At 42.9% G+C, this 22,068-nt stretch overlaps 1 protein-coding gene across 1 annotated transcript; it reads right to left on the reverse strand.

Moving 5' to 3' along the window:
• Positions 1 to 2,811: 2,811 nt before the first annotated feature.
• WDR4 (WD repeat domain 4) lies at positions 2,812 to 22,046 on the reverse strand. The gene is made up of 11 exons (XM_057382693.1): positions 21,910 to 22,046; positions 20,265 to 20,327; positions 19,410 to 19,556; positions 17,004 to 17,160; positions 16,351 to 16,463; positions 14,282 to 14,342; positions 13,177 to 13,275; positions 8,092 to 8,156; positions 7,291 to 7,474; positions 6,352 to 6,421; positions 2,812 to 3,346 (listed from the first exon to the last, which is right to left on the reverse strand). Exons 1-11 carry the CDS (start codon positions 22,029 to 22,031, stop codon positions 3,165 to 3,167), a joined length of 1,263 nt encoding a protein of 420 aa, XP_057238676.1. The 5' UTR covers positions 22,032 to 22,046; the 3' UTR covers positions 2,812 to 3,164.
• Positions 22,047 to 22,068: the final 22 nt, after the last annotated feature.

Genomic DNA, 22,068 nt, shown 5'->3' on the forward strand with positions numbered 1-22,068 from the left:
AAGTTCTGGGCTACATTTGATTAGGATTTCTTCCTGCTACAACAGATAAAAGGTCACTGTTCAAATCTGTGCTGCTGAAGGGGATTTTGGTGAAATCTCAGCAACAGGAGTAGGAAGGATATGCTTTGGTTGGAAATGCTGAGGAAGAGAAATACTCTTTTCCCTACCTGCAATTTTTAAAAGCTCCTTTGATTGTCATTGCTCAGGAGAGAAGCACAGGAGCTGCACCATCACCAGAAAAAGCTCCAGTGCAGCATGGGGTAAATTTCTGTTGCCTACAAATATTCTTGGAATGGTTTGAGGGTTTCCAGTCCTGCTATAAAACTGCACCCTGGCTGATCCACCYCCTTCTGCCAGGCACACACACAGCCTTTGGTTCAAGTTCAGAAAATAAACAYGAGCAAGTGACATCAGGTTTACCCACGAGAAATAAATAGTTCAAATACCAGGGAGAGGAGTGTTGTCTCCCTCTCTGCAGCAGTGGTATCCACTCCCTTTTAATGATTTGTGTGTGTCTGTTTTCCAGTGAGACAAAGCAGATTGGAAAACATCTGAGGAAGGATTTAGAGCTTCCAGCAAAGTTTCTTTTCTCTGATCACTTTGCACAGAGCTCTTCAAAGCAATCCACGGGCACACATGGTCTCACAACTGAAGCTCAGTGTGCAGAAAAGGAAACATGAAATGGAATAGGAAAGGAGAACTCRCAGGAGAAAGAACAAAAAGGCCTGAGCCATCTGCCAGATATCACATCTCATGTCACTCCCACGCACCACGATCTGTCATGAGTTCAAATGTTGGAAGAAATTTTGGGTTTCTTCCAGGACAGSAGGCAGGGTGAGGATCACAGGAGTGCCTGCAGCCAGTGGAGATCACTGTCAAGGCCTATCCTGTGCTGAGCAAAAATATCCCGTGGGAATAGGAATTGCTGTGGAAGTCTGCTCCTTTAGAATTTTAACAATATTGGCATRTAGTATCTGCAACCAACCCCTGAAAGCAGTCACCTGTGTCCTCCTCACATTTCCCTCCTCTGAGTAAATGGTTTTGTTTGTGCACATGGACTTGTAACACTTCACATCAAAGCTGCTGGWGAAGGCAGGGTTGGGCAAAAACCTCTGTGGTGGGCAGGAGTGTCACAGGTGACCCTGAACACTCACAGCCTCCAGCATCCTTGGAARTGCATTCATTTGCATTTCCCGTCCCTGGAGGTGTTCAAGGCTGGGTGGGATGGGGCTTTTAGTGGAAGGTGCCCCTGCCCTTGGCAAGGGGTTGGAACTGGATGATCTTTAAACTCCCTTCCAACCCAAACCATTCTGTAATTCCAAGATGTCTGAATCTGCCCCGGGTCAGGTCAGAGCATCAGAGCAATACTTGGGACCAACCCACACTATCCCAGAAGACTTGGCAAAAATAAATGTCTGATGACTCAAAAAGGATCTACCTTTATCTCACATCACCTCCTTAAAAGCACTGCTACCTGGTGAAATGCACAAGTGATCCAAACACAGGTTCCTGAAGGACATTCAAATTTGTTCCAAAATGCTGGAGTTTGCTTTGTATCTGCAAGCTTCATCATTGGATCATTTCTTTATCACAGCTAGTAAAAACCCAACCTTTCCCTCCTGTCCTGCCTGGTTCAGAGTGTGAACACAAGCCTGGTCCTGGTAATATTTTACAAAATATGCTAACTATACTCCTAAATAAAAGCCACACTTTGAGGCTGGAGCTTATTTGCTTCTCCAACTGCTTTCCCTAGAGCCCCTCTTAAATTAAATGAATACAACAAGAATTACAAAGTTTTAAAAGCCACCATCACACCACAGGTGCATCAGACTCCAAGCCACCACTCCTGCCAGCATCAAGCACTTCAGATGGCAGCTTCTCATCTTTTCTCAAGGACCAAGAAAAATTCYCATCACCAGTGCTGCACCACTGTATTGACTGTTTCAGACACAGTCCAGAAGTTTTCACCCCMAAGTCCTTCAGAAGACTGAAATCAACAGGGTTTTTCCATGGCATTTAGGGAAACTACAAGGAAATTTCCCTCCCTTTTGCTGAGCTCTATTACTGACATTCAGCATCTTCACGGGAGAAGAGGAAGATAAAAGCTGTCAGCAAACCAAGCAGCTGGGCCACACATCTGCATTTGAATGCAAAAATTCCACGTGCCCAGACACTCCAGAGAGAACCACTCACAGTGCACAGGTTAATCCTGAATACTTTTAATGGATTGTACAGATTTCCACACCTGGTTTTGTGAAGGACATTATATTCCACATGAACATGATACCATCTGGTAGATGAACAAGTCTTCTGCCCTGTGATGAAGCAACAAGTGGCCCCATAAGGCTCTTACTGATAACTTCTCAAAAAAGATACATCTCTTGGATAATTACAATATGGAAAAGTTCTCCATGAAAAAAAACCAGAAACAAAATTTTGCTCATGGGCCTCTGGAACAACTTCCACAGACACAGTAGGAACATACTGTAAGAGAAGGAGCTTCCAATAACTCAAGGTTGACTGGCACATTTTACTTTTACATGGTAGCATACAAAATTAACTTTTGCACTTCTTCCCATAGAAATATTCCCCAAGTAAGAAGTAATGGATCAGAAGCTAGGCAAAAATCCCAACCATATGAACTSAAGTTAAAGGATAAAAACAGAAAAGGCAAAGTCTCAGATAAAGGACAGATAAAGCAACAATTTTTTCTGCATTCCCTTTCCCATACCCAGGTACACCAAGTTAGTTACATTAACTAACAGACTTATAAAAAAAAGGTTAAAAAAAAAAACCAACCCAGACCGAAAGTAATAAAAACAAAGTTGCATCCACTTTTATCAGTGTGCTTCCACCTGAAGAAGAAAGCCTGAACACAGTAGGCAAAAGGAAAACCCTGYTTCAAGGAAAACACCATCTCCAGTATTCATATAACATGCATCAGAGATTACCAGGACTGGACCACTAATACTGTAATCTGCTAGAAAGTTTAGGTACATTGTAAATGCATTACTTGCTGCAAACAGGATATTGTCCTACCAGGCTACCTGAAAACCAGAATAAAAAATTTAAACCAGTCTTCTTGCATAATTCATTTTACACATAAAGAGTCCACAGTTGGAGCACTTCCCTTCCTCCAGGCAAAGGTCACAAGCTCACAAGAGTCATAGTGATGGCTCTTCAGTCTTCATCTTTTTTTTTGTCTGTCCATTGGAACCAYGCTGCACATCCTGCCTTTTCTTTTTCTGCTGCTGTAACCTCTCCTCCTTCCTCTGTAGGTACTCGTCCATGTTTTCAAAGGAGGCCTTGTAGAGGTTGCTGTAGTAGCTCTCTGCACCAACAAACCCTGCAGTTGGACAAAACAAGAACACAAGTGTAAATCCCTCAGTGGTCTCATCAATTCCTTCCTGCACAGTAATTTTAGACAGTGGCATTCCAGCTCATTTACTGTGGTCCTGTCCACTGTTTCAGCCTTCCAGTACCTTGAGGGACTTCAAGAAAGCTGGAGAAAGATTTTGGCACAGGCATKAAGTGATAGGACAAGAGRGAATGGCTTTAAGATGAAGGAGGGCACRTTTAGATTAAATATTGGGAAGAAATTCTTTACTRTGAGGGTGGTGAGGCTCTGGACTYCCCATCCCTGAAGTGTCCAAGGCCAGGTTGGACRGGGCTTGGAGCAACCTGGGAGAGTGGAAGGGGAGTGGAATGAGATCATCTTTAATGTCCCTTCCAACCCAAACCACCCTGTGATTAAACATCAACATTTACACTGTGTAAGCCTGGTTTTTGTTGGCAAGCAGCTGTTCAGCATTCACCAGCCAGGCAGAGGCTCCATTTTTAGGCTAAAACATTCATAGAGGCAAGCACCTGATGTTGAAGCAAAGAGCAGAGCTCCCCTCACACACTGGACACTTGCAGACTTCAAGGCTCCTGTGTTTGAAATGATTGCTCTCACAAAACCCCACTGGAGTTGTTCCCTGAGACACAAGCACCACAAAGGGAGCTGCCACCTAAGTGTGCTTAGCTGGCTTTTCTCCTAAAGGATCAAATTAAAAGAAAGCCAGAGGAGTAGGCCTCAAATAGTTACGTTCTACAGCACACAGAGATTCCTAAGCATTTGCTTCAATGGCTGTGTTACATTTTCTGTGAATTCAGTACAATATTCCTCAGCATCCTCAATACCATAGGTTTAAACAAGTTTAACTGGGGACTAATTGCTATGCAAAAATCCCCAGTCCAGATTGTTTCTGTAAAGAATATACAGATTACCTGGCTAGGTCCACACTTCTAAAAAACTGTTAGAATGGCACTTGACAAAGCCAGTGCCAGAACTCACCTTCTCCCACTTACCAAAATCAACAATCTTTAAAGGACAAATGAAGAGAAATCCAGTACCTGCTAGGGTTTGGTCCTCAACTAAGTGTGCTCCTCCACAGAAACATCCACAGAGCATCTCCCTGTTTCCTGGTAGACAATGCAGCTTTTCCTTGCTCAGCAAAGCACACGTTTTTACTTTCAAGGGTGTTGCATTTACACAGTAAGAATTTTACTGGCCCTCGGCCCTGGGAGAAATTGGATGCTGCTGGTTTGAACAACCATGCTACTCTATCAGTCTGCACGAAATTTTCCTCTTCTATTTTTCTGGGATGAGTTATAGCACAACATCAAGCTGTTCAATGTATACAAGGGGAAATGGCCTCAAACTGAGAGCAGGTTTAGACTCAGTATTAGGAAGAAATTCTTTTCTATGAGAATGRTGAGGCACTTTGAACAGGTTACTCAGGGAAGCTGTGGCTGCCCCAACCTGGGGAGTGTCCAAAGCCAGGCTGGAAGGGGCTCTGAGCACCCTGGGMGAGTGGAAAGTGTCCCTGCCCACGGCRAGGGGTTGGAAYTGGATTGTCTTTAAACTCTCTTCCAACCCAAAACATTCTAGGATTCTATGATCCTTCCAGATTGACCAATGCATTTTAAATCACACAGAAACCTCAAACAAGTGGGAAAAGTTTATAAAAGGACAATACCCAGGGATTACGACTGGTTTCAAACAATGCAATGATCACTTGTTTCAGAAGATGTAACCACCTTTGAAGCACTAATTATGCAGTGGAATAAGTGCTCATCAAGTGAGCCTCCCCTCACTAATTAACAATAATGAACCCTGTCATATGAGCCGTGCTCCTTTCCCAGATGCAGATGAGCCAGTGACTGCTTTTCACACTCATTTGTTCCACCAGTTAATTATGCCCGGAACCTCTCCCCCTGCCTGTTCTCTTTSCTTCTCCCTGCTCATTTTCACTCAGACCTCATCCTGCTAATTATCTGCCTGGCTGGAACTACCTGCAACATCTACAGGCAAACATCTCCCTTCCACAGGAGCACCTGACTTGTGAAGACTGTGCCGCCTTAATTACARCTTAATGACCAACTTAATGACTGCTACACGCTAAACCACCCAACACCAAATATTAAGGAGACTTTACGCCAGACTGAACATTTCTGCAGCTCTTCCATCTTTACATATGGCCACCATGCACATACTTTAAGACTGGTGGGAACTGTAACACATTTTTTAAGGAAGATTCCCAGTCTCCCAGTGAAGTACAGGAGAGMAATTTCTATTAATTAAGTTTCAATATATAGTTGAGATTTTAGCACATGCCACAACCCTTCTCTACTGCRCAGCCACAACCACTGCTATAATTTCAGCTGGGTTTTTTAAATACTAAAAAAATCCTGGAAAGTGTAGGGTGCTTCTGAACTAGTAAACCAGGCATTATTTTTCTGGCAGAGAGGGGAATGAGGCAGGAAGCAAGAACAAAATGAGCCCTGACAGCAACCAATGTCATCTGTTGTCACATCAAGGGTCAAACCTTCGAGCCACAGCAGGCTCCACATGATCTGCCCTGCCAAGCTGGACCCAAGCAGCCCATCTTTACAGCAGAGCTGCTCCTCCCAAGGCTGTTCCATCCTGACTGYCTCCACTGCACCTGTGATAAAAGTCTCACACCCAGGCAGGAGACAAGACAACAAACACCAGTGTTTGATACCATGGCTGTGAGACACATTCCAGGGGCTGTCTGGAGACAGAGTCCCTGTGATAAGGTGTCTGTGCAGAARTTACAAGGCTGCAATTCAGCTCTAAATACCTACATCGTTCTGTGATAACAGTGACCTGAACACACTTYATTATCTGCACTGACCTCCACACCAGACAGTGATGAAACTGAGAAAACAAAGCTTGAATCACTTCAACAGACAACTAAACTGACCTGAACTCCAATCATGTTTCGAAATCTTAAGCTTTAAATGGTAAAAACTGCATTACCTAAAACTGTAAGCAAAATTTCTCACCTTCAAACGCTGTCCAGTTGTCTTGAATATGTTTTGACATCTTCTGCAATCCTTTGTCATCAGTTACAGCCTGGGAAGAGAAGGAATGCTGCATGTTATTTTGGGATTAACAGACAACTCCATGTTTCACTGCATGCTGAAAACTGCAACAGCTCTCAGCAGAGGGTAGTGAAACAGAGCAAGTGTAAAACCTCCACGATCTCTTCTAGGCTTGTTTTTTCTAAGATTGTTACTGAAACCTGGCCTGAGATCTCAAGTTCAGCTGGGAAAGCTTTGCCATTTGAACAAAAGAAAGTTCATTCCCACTTACTAATCTGTGAGGAAAAGGAGTATCCCAGGGAACACGTTAGGATCAAAGAACATACTTAGAAGTTTCATTTAAAACCACTTCACAAYTAGACCATAATTAGCTGGGGACTTACAAGGATAACAAATGAGTTTCCAGTTATTTAATRGGCAATAAAAGAAAACTTGATAGCACATACCCCAAATTTGATTCCCTGTTCTCAGTGAAAATAAAGTAATCCCCTTAATGCTCCCAGAATGCCTTGTCCTGCAAAGGATCCCTCAGAGGCAGACACAAGGAAAGCTGTGTGGAAAACATTCCTGAGCAAACCCAAAGGGATTTTGTTGGTTTGTGGTTGTTWTTTTTTAATCATCAAGTGTAGCCCACAGAAAGTTCAGGCAATGGTTTAAAGCACTGAGAGCTGACAAGCACTCTGATCCTGSTGTGCCAGATGGCAGCTTTAGAGCTGAGAACACACTGGTGCTCATAACAAGCTCCTGACACCTTTGCATACACAGGTGAGAAGCAGGAGATGTGTATCTAYGGTTTTTACTCCATCTCAAGCCTTTTAGCTTCCAGGGAACAGCAAACTCCACTTCTGTTGTGGCCTCAAGACATCACCAAACACTCGGATTTTCAGCATTAAAAAGTACCTTCCACTGTCCATCACATGCTCTGTACAAAAGAAGAGGAGCCTCCTTGTCTTCCTGCAAAATCCACAGGTCTCCCGTTTCCTCAAATGCAACATCCCAACCTTTGTGTTTCAGAGAGATTTGCTGCTTGTAAACCAGCTGCTGGGCAGTGGCATCGAGCTGAAAGATGTAGACTGTGGGAATACTTTCGAGAGGAAAAGCTTAATTACCATTATTACCAAATCCACCTAAAGCCAGCACTTGTACAGCAAACTACAGACACCCACTCTAATTCCAAACAGAGCCAAAGCAAAGTGCTTGGAATATGCACTTCAAGTGAAGTTTGCTTACATGATCTGAGTCAGAAGCTGTAAATACCCAACATGTCAAACAGCTTTTCAAGTGTTGTGTGAAAGAAAAAGCAGCCAGTGCTGCCTTTTCTTAAAAAAAAAAAGGTAGCAAAGAGAATTTCATAAGGATTACTAAGGAATTACATGAGGAGTGTTACATTGTGGCACACAGGCCTATAGGGCTGCACTTGAAGGAATATACAGCTGAGCACCAGTCAAAATAAAACACCCCTCAGCTCTTGTACATCCCAGCTGAAGGAAAAGCACCACAAACTATGCGAAATTTAACTAACCAGGTAAGCCTTGCACTCCCCTCTGCATTCAGAACAGGCACAGTAAGGACTCAGAGGCTCTGTGTGAGGCAGCACCAAGCCCTGCAGGCTCAGGGACAGCCAGRACASASAGCAGGAAAAGCTGCTCTCATCTTTGCAGGAGCTGTGATGATTTCAGGCATTATTCCATCTATTCTTACCTGTCACACAGAATGGCAACATAACCACCTTGACAGCAGTAGGTCATTCTTGACACAGTGTATTTCTGTTAGGAATAGAAAAAGAAACATCCTTTTAAGCTAAGACCATTTATGGGCAGAAAATTCACATTCCATTTCACTATGAGCTTTTAAAATTCAGCAGATGTTTTAATTTACAGTGAGTTAAGCAACATAATTATCTCCAAACTGCAGTCAAGTTTATTTTTRTACGTGTTTGCTGTTTTATGAAGCTTTCCACACTTCTCCCTTCCACACTGTCCAGAGACCAAATGTAAAGGTTTGAGTGAACTGCTCTTAGCAGACAAACCAACAGATGAAGGAAAACATACCACCTTCAAACATTTTCYCCTGCAATGCTAATGGCAAAAACATTGACATTCAGCCTGCTCAGGCAGAGTATCACACCAGCAGCTCAGATATTACAAACACAAGCTATTAGCTGCTGTTCTGTTCATTAAAAAATGAAGATAGTGATGCATAGCTAATATCCCTAATATCTCTGCTGTGCTGTCTCTGTTTCAACCTGTCTCTGGGTGAAGCCACCCTGCTGCACAGGAATTGTGTTCTGAACGACAAGGAAAGACTGCCTGAGGTAATTTTTCTCATTAAAAAAAAAATCACAACCCAAAACCARCCCAACAACAAAAAAAACCTCACATCACACTCCTAATTTAGAASTTTTATGGTTTTATCTGGGAGAGAAGCAGCACCTTTGCTGCACAAACCATTCTACTTGAAATATGAAGCAAATGATTTCAGGTTCCTTGAGTGGGGAAGAACTTGTGAGGAGCAAAGAAACTGCAAGATGATGTCCTGGGGTGCTTTTTCAAGAGTATCTGTTATATAACATGAAAGGCAAAACTGCRACAGCAAACGGCTGGTTCTCAAATGTATTTTATAAGCAGTGACAACACCAACACTGCTGATGACTAAAACCTTCCAAGTAGAAAAGCAGAGAGTTATTTCCTTTAGGGAAAGGAAAATACATCTTTTTGACACTCTGCTGGCAGAATTCTGATATATTCTCAAATACTCTTTTTTTTTTTTACCTCCACTTCTTCCCTTAACACAACACTGGTCACTAGACAGAACCTCTGGCTCATGAAGTCAGGGTGAATTTGGGAGTAACCACAGGATTTTACCCTTGGAGCTACCAGCTGATGTACAGGCATTGTCAGGATGCTTGTTTCACAGTTTTGCAATCCATGTAGGAAAGCAAAACAAGCTGTACAGCTTTGAAAAATTCAAGTCAGCAAGTTTAACACCAGAAGCTAACTATTTTGTCAACAGCACATGATGCAACTACTAAGAGATAAACCAACTGTGGGAAAGAAAATTAATTCATGGCATAAATAGAGCTGAAAACAATTTTTTTTTTCTCCAGCACTTGAGAAAAATTGTGTGATGCAGTTTCATGGAGGGAAGCAAGAAGAGCAGGCACACACTTTTCACTCATCTCAACCACCTGTCTGGACAGAGGAGCCTTTTATAAAAACCATTATCAAAAYGATTGATATGTTTCAGAGCTCCTGGAACAGACGGGACTTATTTCCCACTACTCTGCAGAAATACTAAGTTTTTAGTCCATWTTTAGCATTGGGACTCAGGACCCCTGTTTCACACAGACATAAGAGATGGTTCCAGATACCAGGTAGGATGGATGAGTAGGCTGAACCAGAAAGGTTCTCTGTAGSTAATGTGGCTAAAAGCAGTTTCTGCAGGATGGAGCCATTTAAACCACAGCTCTCCAGTAAAACTGACAGCTCCTGTTAACTGTAAGCCACCAGTGGATTCYTCAGATACTTAAAGGAACAAGCCCAGATACATACATACATTAAAAAAACTGGAACCTATGCTAATTATTTCTAATAACAAAGMTCTGCCTCTCTGCCTGTTGCCTGCAGGGGAGAAATATGCAGGAAAAGTGCCCACCTACACAGCTAAGTGCTTTGTTAGAGAGACAAAGGGTTCTGTGAACTTGAATGACGCAGCAGCTCTCCCCCAACCTCACTGGAGGAGGGAAGAGGCTGTTTTGATTTGAACCAGGTTTTAGTCACAGCTGGAAAGAGACAGGAAAATGAATCTTTTTTTCCAAGTTCTTTCCATGTGGGGGGAAGCTAAAAAATCAGCAAAATGAATTTAAGACCCACAGTAGGATCTTGGTCAAGGACAAGGCTATGAAATCAGTTAAGGAAGAGCTACAAGAACATTCTGTGATAAACAGATGTTCACTTGATACTCTCTGAACTTAAGTGAGTGCTTATATGACACTGTTATCAGCCTGCCAACACCTTAAAATTAACTTTTGATGTCATCTGTGAGAAGAGGTGACCCTATAAAAAATGAATGTACTGGTGCATTGGGGTAGAGTTGTGCAATTCATGTTCTGGACTTTAAACAGACTTCTGCTGTCAAGAGGATCAGATGAGGTGAAAGCTCTGAAGCAGGAAAATATTTATTTAGCACTATGGAATTARAGATTTACTCCCATTCTAGTGGGAAAATGAACTGAGGATCTGCAAGCCATCAGCTGAAATCAATGCTACACTGYTCAAAACACTCCTACATTCCCCAAACAGACACATATGCATCATCTGCCAAGCAAAATAGGCCCACATTTTTGTGCTCACATGACCCAGCATTGCTGATGATTCCATTCTCATTGTGCTTCAAGCTGCGTTTCAAGCTCCAGTGCACCCACACTGGTTATCAATGGTAAAAAAATTATATATAACAATACAAAAAAAGAGAAAAAAACCATTTATATCCTCATGTGATCATTGGCTGCTGAGTGTTGCAGACAGTGTGCTTGTTACAAGCTGCAAAGTACTGACTCAAGAGATTGTTTCCTTGAATTCAGACCACAGATGTCACTCCAGGCTGTGGAAATGATCTGTGACATACCTGGATGCACAGCATGACTAAACACCAGACGTCACCTCTGGCATTTCTAGCACTATGATGCCAGCAGAACAAGTCTCCTTTCCCCTGTAAAATACCTGTGAGAGTGGGCAATAACCAGGATTTCACACATTCAAGGAATAGGCCACCTTGTGGCTTCCAATACCATCACACGTGGCAGTGGATGGAAGAACTGCAAAGCACTGCAGGAATAAGGTTTATTATTTAATTGCTGTGTTCTATTCATTAACCCACAGTTTGCTGGCTTTCCCTGTCTTTGCTTACTCACACTGAGGTGAAAAAGTTAAATGGAGACTCCTCAAACAAAGGGCATCTCAAATTTCCCCTGAGGCTACATCAGCATGAAGAGTATCCTATGGAAGGGATTTTATCAGGTGTATTAGGAGGCAAGGCAAGTATTGCTAAACTACATTCAAAAACATTCTAAGAGAGTTGGAGATGTTTTCTTCGATCAGTTCCTACCTGCATCAGCAGGTTTATTGGMATTTGTTGTTTATCTAATGCTACAGTCAAGGTTCATTATATAGTGYAGCATGATTTTTTATTAACTGTTTGTAATCAGTGGATTTAGGGTTCAGTGTCAGAGCAAGCACTGTTAATTTACACACAAGCCATTTTACTTATGCTAAGCCAGTCTAAGCAACAAGTAGCATTTATAACACTGATAACAGAATTCCCCACTTCAGTTAGTTGCTTAGTAGTCCTCAGTCAACTTATAAATCTAGAAGGGAAAATATTTTAAAATAAATCCATTATTCACTCCAAAAGAAATGCTCAAATCGTGCTGCACCCAGAACATCAGTGGATCCCAGCTAGATGGGCTTGTCACCTCATTTGGTACCTCCTGTTTTTCAATTGTCAGAAAACCCAAGGACACCTTCTTTAAGGATTCCAAGAACTAACATCAAGCTGAAATGAGGCAGAGACCTTGTGAATGTGTGTGAGAAGTGCCTGGCTCAGGAGTGCTTTCGAGAAACCCTTCAAGTCCAGGAGCAACTTAAATTGTCCATACAGACCCTACCCCAAATTCCTGCTAACACCAACTCCAGGCCAAACCCAGGATTTCCAATACCCAGACTGAAAAAGTGGGCTCCCAGCTGTGGGGAGATCATGCACAACACATTTCCACTACCAAACCACAACACAGGGGAGGGTAGGCAGAGCTTTTCAATTCAATTTCTGCCTGGATATGGATTCCACAGTGGATTTGCCCCAAGAGCAATGCATGGCTTACCCGTCACCTAACTGGGAAGCAGCTGTGGGCTGCAGGGAAATAAGTGTTTTTAGAGATTTATATGCAAAATCACCCGCAGCAGGATGGGGGGTGAGTTGAACTCAAATAACCCAGCAGATGAGTGGGTGGTTTAATCCATGCACACAGCAGGGACAAGGACAATCACTGCTAATTGGTCTTATGACATATTAAATGACAAGAAAAAAACAAAATCAGGGATCAAGAACTACCAGTACAACTGCTCATATCAGGTCAACATCTAAAATCACAGCAGCACACCAATCCTGTGTGTGTGAGACCACTGATGTACAGGCTGCAAGCTCAGGAGAGCTCCCAGGTGTTCAGTTTTCATGAAGGACTTGTACATTTTAGTTTTGGACACTGCCCAGCTGCAATAGAACTTAAAATAACAAGTCCAGTGTTTTGACTGCACAGAGCAGTACTGCAGGTCAATCATTAAAAATATTACAAAGCTGCTTTCTGCTCAGAAAAACTGCAACTTGAAATTCTAAACATTTTAAAAAATGGGTGAATGTTTCAATCTTCCCAGTGTCACAAGATGTTTTTTGGCCTAGAAAGACTAAAACACCTGGGGTTTTGGAAAAATAAATTCAAGTGAAGGCTTTGTCCACTGTGCAGAATTTATATTTCGGAAGAATTACACACAGCTTCCTTTGGTCACTGCTTGGCACATTTTAGAAATTCACACAAAACACAGGAATGGATTTCAGGAACTTTCTTCCCTTCCTGAAATCCTAAAATCCCAGACTACTGTAACAGTTTTTAGGTTTCACTCAAGTTCTAAACCCACCAACAGAAGGGAAGCAGTTCTAACAAAATGCGACCAAAACATTTGGGAGTCCCAAGAATCAGGAGCACAGCAAAAGCACTGACACACATGGACATACCTGGTCTGGTTTGCTTGCCTCAGACCCACAGATGGTATTYAGCTGAGAGCAGTGCACTTCTTCTCCACTTTTATACTCCCAAAGTCTCAGAGTGGAGTCCTGGACAGATGGAAAGGGACACAAGTCTATTACAACCAGCACTCAGGCAAAGAGAGACTACTCCTGGCCTTCAGCTAAACCCTGTTTCCCTGAAGAGCTCCCCACAGAAGCTGCTAAATAGTCACTTAGTTAAGACCTCAAATTGCAGATAAAGCATTTTAATTAAGGTAATTTCCCCCTGCATTCTAAATTATTCAATCATGATAATTTTAATTCTCCTTTTGAAGTGGAAATTGGGTAGCTGGAGGAGGGCATTTCAAGCCTGTCTCCAGTAGCACAGTCATGCATGTGCTCAGCATTTTAATGGCAATTCTTTCAGGTTGCCCTTCTCTGCCCCCTGCTCTTGTTATCATCCAAATTCTCATTTGATTTAGTAACCTCCYGAAGAGAAGCTAAACACCTCTCTGGAAAAAACAAAGCCATGCAAGAGCATTTGCAAAGAATGAAACACAGCCATGTACAGCACTAGAGCTGCTTAAATAATTAGAGGGACAAGAGCCTTAGGGAAGCAAGAGCAGCAGCTGAAATCAAATGCCAGGAGTTACTGTGATCATCACAGGAAATATTATTTGTTTGCTGTGCAGTTTTGGTAGTCTGGGAGACAAAGAATATTGTTTTCCTTCTTTTAGGCCAACTCCATCTCTGTGCAGGTCTGGCATGGCAGGAGGATGCCATCAGTTTAGGAAGGAAAGAAGGGAATATTCATTTCTTCAGTTCTCATCCAAACAAACAATGTCTGTGCTCCGGAGCAAGAGTTAATGATAATTTCATCATCTCCAAGATGGCTTTTATTGTAAGCACAGTAAAAGGTTCTTATGTGATGCAGCAACAGAATGGCTGAACAYTGAACAGAACTGAGAAAAAGGGGGAAGAAGGGAGAGGAAAGCTGTGCTGCAAACCATGACAGATTATTCCAAGTATCCCAAGGAATTTGGCCAAAACACTAATCTAAATAACAATAAAAAAAACACCAACCATACAAAAAGCAAGAAATTGCAATACATACCCCAGAAGCTGACAACAGCAGATCAGGACAGTTGGGTATTACAAGTATTTTGCTTACAAACCTAAAGGAAAAGCAGTCAAAAGTTGAACTCTCTTGCATGACACGTAGGTCTTAAGCACATAGTAAGAAAAAACRCCAGGTTTTAAGAGAACCTTACAATGAACAGATTTTCCACATCAAGATAATTAGGATGAAYTAAAAAAAAAAGTCATCAGTACTTAGTAAATATGCACTACACAAACTACTGACTTTCTACTTAATAAAGAACTACATTTCCTCATTTGCACTCGGGGAATTCTACTGACTACCTCCCAGCTGACAACATTTTCATTTAGATCCAAAAATGCCAGTGGAGACAGATTTACTCAGGTAGCACGCTCCCCTTTTCAGTTCATGATGCACATTAAAAACATGAATCAACAGATGATTTTAAAACACAATAGTGATGGCTCAGCTTCCAGAGTGCCACATCTCTCCAGCCACAGTTAGAGATCATCCAAAAGCATCTTTACAGAATTTCAAKGTGGCAGTTTACCAGAGCCTACATTCAGCCAGAAGTTCTGTTTTCCAGAAGCTGCTGATACTGCTTTGTCTGTACTGAGTAATGAGGACCTGAACTTCTAGGAATTATTATTACCTCAGACCTCACCAATTTAAAACCTCTGAGCAGAACACGACCTGAGTGAGACAGTCTTGCTTTTGAAAACAGGCATAATTTTGAGGCCAGAGCAAAAAAATAAAAGGAAGAGATTTGGTCACTGTAATTCAGACTTCCAGGACAAAGCAAGCACAACATATCCAGAAACTTTATGTGCCGCTGAGAGAAGAAAATTCAGGATTGTGACACAATGTACTTTCAKCTGATTTATGTAATCCTTTCCTATTCATTTCCAATTTAAATATTGAATTCTTGAATATATTTCAGTCTATTTATATTGCTATTCACTCTGCAATCACTAATGAACACCTTGGACACTTCCAGGGATGGGACATMCAYAAYTTCCCTRRRCAAYSTGTTCCAGTGTCTCACCACCCTTACAGTAAAAAGGTTTTTCCTAATATCTAATCTAAACCTACTGTCAGTTCAAAGCCATTCCCCYTTGTCCTGTCACTCCATGCTCTTGTAAACAGTCTTTCTCCATCTTTCTTGGAGGCTCCCTTCCTTGAATATATTTTATATCACAGTCTCCAGCACACTACAGTCTGGTGTCCAGGCAGGAATGCTCTATGCAACCTGTTGACACAGCAAATTTTTTTTATTACCACAGAACCTCCAAGTCTGAGTTCTGCACTGAGATGCCATCAATTTAATTAGCTTATGTTCAACCTCAAAAAGACTTCCAAAGACTTCCCTTCCTAAGACTAAGGTAAGCTCCATCCCAAGCTAATGATTTCTGGATGTGGAGAGATGATCCTGCTCCTCTACTCTGCTCTGGTTGAGGTCCCAGAGTGCTGTGTCCAGTGCTGAAGTCCTGGGGACAAGAAGGACACAGACCTATTGCAGCAGGTCCAGAGGCCACAAAAACAGCACATGCAGAGAGCAGGAGCACCTCTGCTGGGTGGAAAGGCTGAGAGAACTGGGGATTGTTCAGCCTCAAGAAGGCTCTGACAAGACTTYACTGCAGCCTTCCAGTTCATAAGGGGTTGTTATAAAAAAGATGGAGATAGATATTTTTAGGAGGACTGTTGCAGTAGGACWAGGGATAATGGTTTTAAAATAAGTGTAGGCTCAGACTASGTATAAGGAAGGAATTTTTTTACAATGAGGGTGGTGAAATACAGATTGCCCAGAGAYGTGTTGAATGCTCCATGCCCAGAAACATTCAAGGCCAGGTAGAATGGGGCTCTAAGCAACCTGATCTTATTGAAGATGTTCCTGCTCAGGGCAGGAAGGTTGGATTGGATGACTTTTAAAGGTTTCTTTCCTCCCACACCATTCCATGATTCCATCACAGACTGAGATGTTGTTTAATGTGATTTGAAGAGATGATTTCACCCACTGAGAGTGGACAAAGGTGAATGTGCAGGGAAGGGCTGTACAAAATGCCTCTGGCACACAAGGTACTCACTCTCTGTGGCCCATGCAGTAGGATACAATACTGTAGGGAGCCTTTGTCAAGCTGACTCTGATCTTCTCATCTCTGTCTGCAGTTAGGATGTACCGGTCATCAGGACTCAGGGCCTGTTGGGAGAGAGTCAGCTTTAGTGTCCAGCAGTTCAATGTTTGAAATWCTTCTTAACTAAGAAAAAGAGATCAGCAGTATCTCCTCACCAAAAAAGGCAGGTACAAACACTAAGCCACTCTTTTGCACCAACAATGGAAGCACACATCTTTGTGACTGTAACTTTCTCACTCACTAAGACAAGCAACACTGACTTCCAGGTTCAGTGAAAGCCACTGACCCCYAACAGCAGAGGTGGAAGTCCCTGTGCATCTTAAAAAGAAACTTATCACAATGAAGAGCTCAGCTGACATGGCAGACAGGGTGAACTCCCATAGACAGTCACCAAGTCTTCTGTGACTGTAACAAAGACTTTTTCAACACTCATAAGCTTGTTTCCTTACCAAACCCCACCAACACAAACTCAGTAGGAAGAAATCTGGACCACATTTCATTTACACAATAAAATGCCCCAACAAACCATGGGACAAGAGAAACAACGAAAGACCAAAGCACAAGCAGGAATGCAGGTTTGTAAACACAAAGAAGCAGACACTTACCACATCCAATAACAGAGACACATGACCCAGCTCAAGTTTTCCATTTGCTTGAGGCTCTGTTATTGAGTAAGAATAGACATCACCAGACTTRTCTGCAACAAAAATCTTATCCTCTGCAGCTGTGATAACCAGGGATGTGCATCTTCTGTTCACGAACCTGAAAGACAAATGGCACAGCTTGAACAGCTCTGGATGGCAGCTTCAGCAAGTGAGGAAATTAAACAGACCAAGAGACTGGGCAAAAAGTTCTCAGATGSAACATTACTAAAATGACAGCCATGAGAGCAACATTATGGGGCTGAAACAGCACTTTTGAGCCTAGTAAATGAGTGAATTATGTAATAGCAAACACCTGGACTGGGGAGAGGACCAGGAGAACATTAAAAGCTGCATGACTGCATTTTGCTTTGGTRCTTTCTCAACTGAGCACCTCACCCAGGCAGCATGCCAGGACTCTAATGAAGGCTGGAAGACTTCCTTGCACYCTACATAACAAAAATATGAGTTAAACACATAGAAAAGACAAGGTAGGATTTGTCCTGTTAAGAGTTCTTTGCAGCAACACTTCTAAAAGCTGTGTAGAAACCACTTTTGCAGTTGCTACTCTGTAGTGTAAAGGGAAACCCTTCCTGCTYAGCCTCAAGAACTCTTTCTCCTCATATCCCAAATCACAGAGCTACATCCTCTGGGTTCCTTGTCCAGACAAAGCTCTGAATTTGATCTCTGAGTTTCCCTTGTCATCTGCCAGTATCTCAAGAGTTCCAGCTGCCAGTGCAGCAGGTACCAGCTTTCTAACAGTTACCCAGATATATGTAAGGACAATATATGMCAGAAAACACATCCTGTGTGTTAGCACAGGACTGGGGGCACCAAAGATYACAGGGAATGGATATTTACATTCACCTATTCTGAAATTCAGGGACCATCTGGAGGCAAGAGAACAATACCTGGGGTAAGAAGACAGAAATTTTCACTTTTTAGTGGCTGTTTAAAGGAATACCACAACAATAGGATAATAGGCAACAGTTCCAAAAAAGGTTACTTTGCYAACCAGAAGTCTTGCTCTAATTCAYTGTACTACCAGTGATCTTGAGCACAAAGATCCAGACGTTCTCCTTTGACAGGAGCTGACTACAAGATCACTGTGTGATCATGACCTTCATACACATTGCCACAAAACACCAACACAAGTCACACAGCTCAACTTTGGCATTGTTATCCATGCAAGAGAGCCTTTTGCCTATATTCCCAGTTTCCCAATGTGAGGTCATGACGTTCCCAAAAAATCCAGCTGTGGTCCTAGTTAAACTTTCAGCAGAAATTACAACACCCAACAATTATCCAATGTCATGTAACAGGCAAGACACACAAGGCAGGGCAGGAGGGAAGGCAGGACACAGAATTAACAGAATTTGGCAYTTCTGGTTTAGTCATAGAATATCCTAAGTYGGAAGGGACCCACAAGGATCACTGATTCCAACCCCTGGCCCTGCACAGGACACCCCAACAATCCCACCCTGTCCCTGAGAGYRTTGTCCAAAGGCTTCTTGAGCTCTGACAGCCTTGGAGCTGTGACCACTCCCTGGGGAGCCTGTTCAGTGCCCAACCCACCCTCTGGGTGAAGAATGTTTCCCTAATAYCCAACCTAAATCGCCCTAGCACAGCTTCATGCCATGACCACTTCCTCACTACTGTTTAACCCCAAGGGTCCATCCTGTATCCTACACACACAGCCAAGCTGCAGAGACTTAATTTTATTTTGCAGCCAAGGTCTCACATTTCTCAGAGATCACCAGAAGCAGAGATGTCACAGGCTGAGGTACTTTCTCAGGAAGCCCTTCATGGTCCTGTTTTTTCTACAGAGAATTGCCACAAGCAGCAGCAGAAAACTTGTAACTGGAGGACCTCTGGTGGACAGCTAAAGGCTGTTTCCTCAAGAGGAATGTACTGCAGAAAAGCAACTGCAGCTGCATCTATAAAGATGTACTTTTTAAAAAGTTCACAAACTCCCCAAAACATCTCATCCTCCAAATTGGAAGAAACACAGAATGCRCTCACTGAACTACTCAGCTTCACTCTAACAGGCCCAACCTCAGTGTTCACCAGGAGTGGGYAAAATTTTAGTTCTTACAGATAAAAACACTGGTTTTGGAGTAAGGATTATCCTTCCTTAGCCAATGACTTAAACATCTGCACTCCCATATCTGACTGGGGGAAGATCACACATCAATTCTTGACAAATACCTCTGAATTCCCAAAAATRTTACATTTGTCTGAGCAAGGGAATTAAAAAAAATAAAAGAAGACAAGCAATAACAAATATCAACATCCTAAATACTCCCATTTTAGAACTCTAAATCAATCAGCCATAACTTCATAAGAACATGAAACACCCTGCTTCCTTACCTGACACTAACACATTCCCAGGAAGGTTTYGTGCGGAACAGAATCAGACGTTTGTTGTCATCTGTCAAGGCAAAATAATCTCCTGATGGGGAGAAGGCAAAAGCCAGGATGTCATCACTTCCTTTATCTGYTCCTTTTCCATCCTGCCTAATAGAGAGAAGGGGAACAACAGTTCACAACCTGAGAGCTACTGAAACCTTTGAGGAGGTTGTTCCCAAACCACCAGGAGCATGAGGAACAAAATGAAACTTTTAACATTGTTATTTCTGCTTAAAATGTTGAGGCAATATGAACATCAATGCAAGGAAATAAGTCAAGATAAAGGAAACTGATATAAGATCTAAGCCTGTATCAAYACCTGCTTAGAAAACAAAAGTCTGTGCGAGCAAACCATGATATAAATTTAGGGGGAAACAGTAACATATTTCCTGTCTRGCTACAAGTAAAAGAGTACTGAATCTAAACTAAAAAAAAATACATTTTTTGTGTGTATTTTGAACTCTCATGACTTAGAAAACAGATCTGGAGAAGAACTTATGCAACCAATTTSTGGGATTTTTCAGCCTTAGATATCTAATAAAAAATGCAGGACTTTTCCATAAATGTCTTGACTGACAAGAGAGAGAATTGTTAATTTTACCACTGGTGTTTCTCTAAAAAAAGAGAAAAAGGTGCACAGTGGAATGAAACTCTGGATGAAACAGAAACAAAAAAYAGATCCATATATATCCATCAGGGTTAGCAAAACCAACCCTTCACCTACTCACAGAGTTATCTTGTGGCTTTCTTTTACTGCTTTCACTGCCACACAAGCTCAGGAGATGCACCCTCCAGGAAAAGAGCAGATTTTCTCACCCTTTCTCTCCTAAGGTCTGCTTCTCTGCGCTGCTGCAATTGTACATGAAGAGACTGTCATCACTGCAAGTGAAAAAGAAGCCTAAAATTACTGGGACTAGAACAACCACAAGCTTAACTACAAAGAATGGTGCCTCTTTTGTAAGATTCTCATATTTCAGTTATTTGTACAAATACCCCCATCTCGAGGAACCACCTCTGCACAAGTAAGTTCCCAGAGTGCTGCAGATGTGGCAGAAGTTTAGACTTTTGGACTGTATGCACATGYCAAAAAGGAAATCCTCCTCTGCTGGTGAAGTAACTCTGTATTTTGCATACACTTTACTTCTGTCAGACTCGACAATCTGACAGTAGCATTTACCCAGTCACAGAATCACAGGATGGCTCAGGYTGGAAAGCACCACAGTGGGGTCATCTGGTCCCACCTCCTGGCTCAAGCAGGGCTGTCCCAGAGCAGATGGCCATGGATTGTGCCCAGATGRCTCTGGAATATCTCCAGTGATGGACACACCACACCCTCTCTGGACAATCTGTTCCAGTGCTCAGTCACTGCACAGTGAAGTTCTTTCTCACATTCAGGTTCAGGTGGAACTCCCTGGTCATCAGTTTATGCCCATTCCTCTTGTCCCATTGCTGGGTACCACCAAGCAGAGCCTGGTCCATGCTCTGACACCTCTTTTCAGATACTTCACAGGTTCTCAGAGTCATTTGGGTTGGAAAGGATCTCTGGAGATCATCCAGTCCAACCCCCCCTTGCCTAGGCAGGGTCACCTGGAGCAGGTGACACAGGAAYGTGTCCAGGTGGGTTTGGAATGTCTCCAAAGAGGGAGACTCCACAGCCTTCCTTGGCAGCTAYTCCAGAGCTCTGCCACACTACACATAAAGTTCTTCCCTGTGTTGAGGCAAAACTTCTTGTGCTTCATTTTATGGTCACTGCTCCTTGTCCTGATGCCGGGCACCACTGAAATGAGTCTGGCACCGTTCTCTTGGCCCCTGCCTTACAGACAGCTTTAAGCACCTTACTTATAGACATAAAATAGACTGTTATTATGTGTGTATATAGATATGTATACACATATATAAAATAACAAAATACATAGTTATAGATATTCTATGTATTCATGATTTTATATGTATTGTACATATATATGCTAGATAGATGCTATATATATACACGTACATATTATATAGATGTTATATATATAAGCTAGATACATGCTATATATATACACGTACATATTATACAGATGTTATATATATATGTGCACTTTATATATATGCGCATATGTTATCAATGTATTATGTACATATACACGCATACGTATATAATCTCTATGTTATATATAATCGTTCACACAGCAGTGACCTGCAACTGGGGGAGCACAACCGTGACAGAAAACCGCCAAGGATAAAAAGTTTAAAAGAGATGTTTCTGTAGCAGGAAACTCAGACAAGAAGCACGAACCGCAGCAGGGGCAGGGGCTCCTGCACCTCCCTGCTCCCCCACCACCTCCCGGCCCTGCCGGCGGGGCCTCACACGGACCCTGCGAGCCCCCTCAGGGGGCACCGGGCGGCCTCCKCCGCTCCGACCCGCCAGGCCCCACCGCGCCCCGCGCTGCCCCGGCCCCCCACGCCCCGCACTGACCCGTTGTGCCTGGGCCGCGCCACCAGCAGCCGCTCCCCGCCGGTGACCGCCGCCATCGCCCCGTGCAGCAGCAGCGCCGGACGGGCCCCGGGACTGCGCCCGCCGCCATCGCCGCCCGCCATGCGCCCGCGCCGCCACGTGCGCTATGGCGTCACCGCG

The sequence above is a fragment of the Malurus melanocephalus genome, unplaced genomic scaffold, assembly GCF_030028575.1.
Source record: "Malurus melanocephalus ecotype Western Australia unplaced genomic scaffold, MMel_1.1 scaffold_579, whole genome shotgun sequence".
Taxonomy (NCBI): domain Eukaryota; kingdom Metazoa; phylum Chordata; class Aves; order Passeriformes; family Maluridae; genus Malurus; species Malurus melanocephalus.